Raw genomic sequence first — 375 nt, forward strand, 5'->3', positions numbered from 1 at the left:
ATTATAAATTGTATCATTCAGGTGGGAGTGATAGAGGATGATTTCTCCTGTTTGGGATTACTATGTGCAATCCTGTTCTTCCCATTTGGGATACTTTGTTGTCTACTGTTGAAGAGCCGGCGTTGCTCCAATTGTGGTGCCTACTTCGGTTAACGTAAACAGAATTCTGTTATAAGCTATAATTCCAAATGCAAATGTAAGAACAAATACGAGGAACTAATATTTTGTGTCGCAGCTGCTGCGAGCAGAATTGATATATTTAACAATGGTATTTACTATGAGAGATTATAAGAGAACGTATTTCCTTTGTAAAATATTGACATAAATCTCGTATTATTATTATTATTATTATTATTATTATTATTATTATTATTA

General features: G+C 31.7%; 1 protein-coding gene across 2 annotated transcripts in view; it reads left to right on the forward strand.

Moving 5' to 3' along the window:
* LOC108622312 (brain protein I3) overlaps window positions 1–342 on the forward strand; it is a 6,632-nt gene extending 6,290 nt beyond the window's left edge. For both annotated transcript variants that reach the window (XM_018020106.2, XM_018020105.2), the window contains exon 3: window positions 22–342. In XM_018020106.2, coding sequence (XP_017875595.1) covers window positions 22–153 — 132 coding nt within the window. In that variant the 3' untranslated portion in view covers window positions 154–342. The remainder of the gene's footprint in view (window positions 1–21) is intronic.
* Window positions 343–375: the final 33 nt, after the last annotated feature.

The sequence above is a fragment of the Ceratina calcarata genome, unplaced genomic scaffold (assembly GCF_001652005.2).
Source record: "Ceratina calcarata isolate Rehan_Ccalc_2016 unplaced genomic scaffold, ASM165200v1 scaffold215.2, whole genome shotgun sequence".
NCBI classification, from domain to species: domain Eukaryota; kingdom Metazoa; phylum Arthropoda; class Insecta; order Hymenoptera; family Apidae; genus Ceratina; species Ceratina calcarata.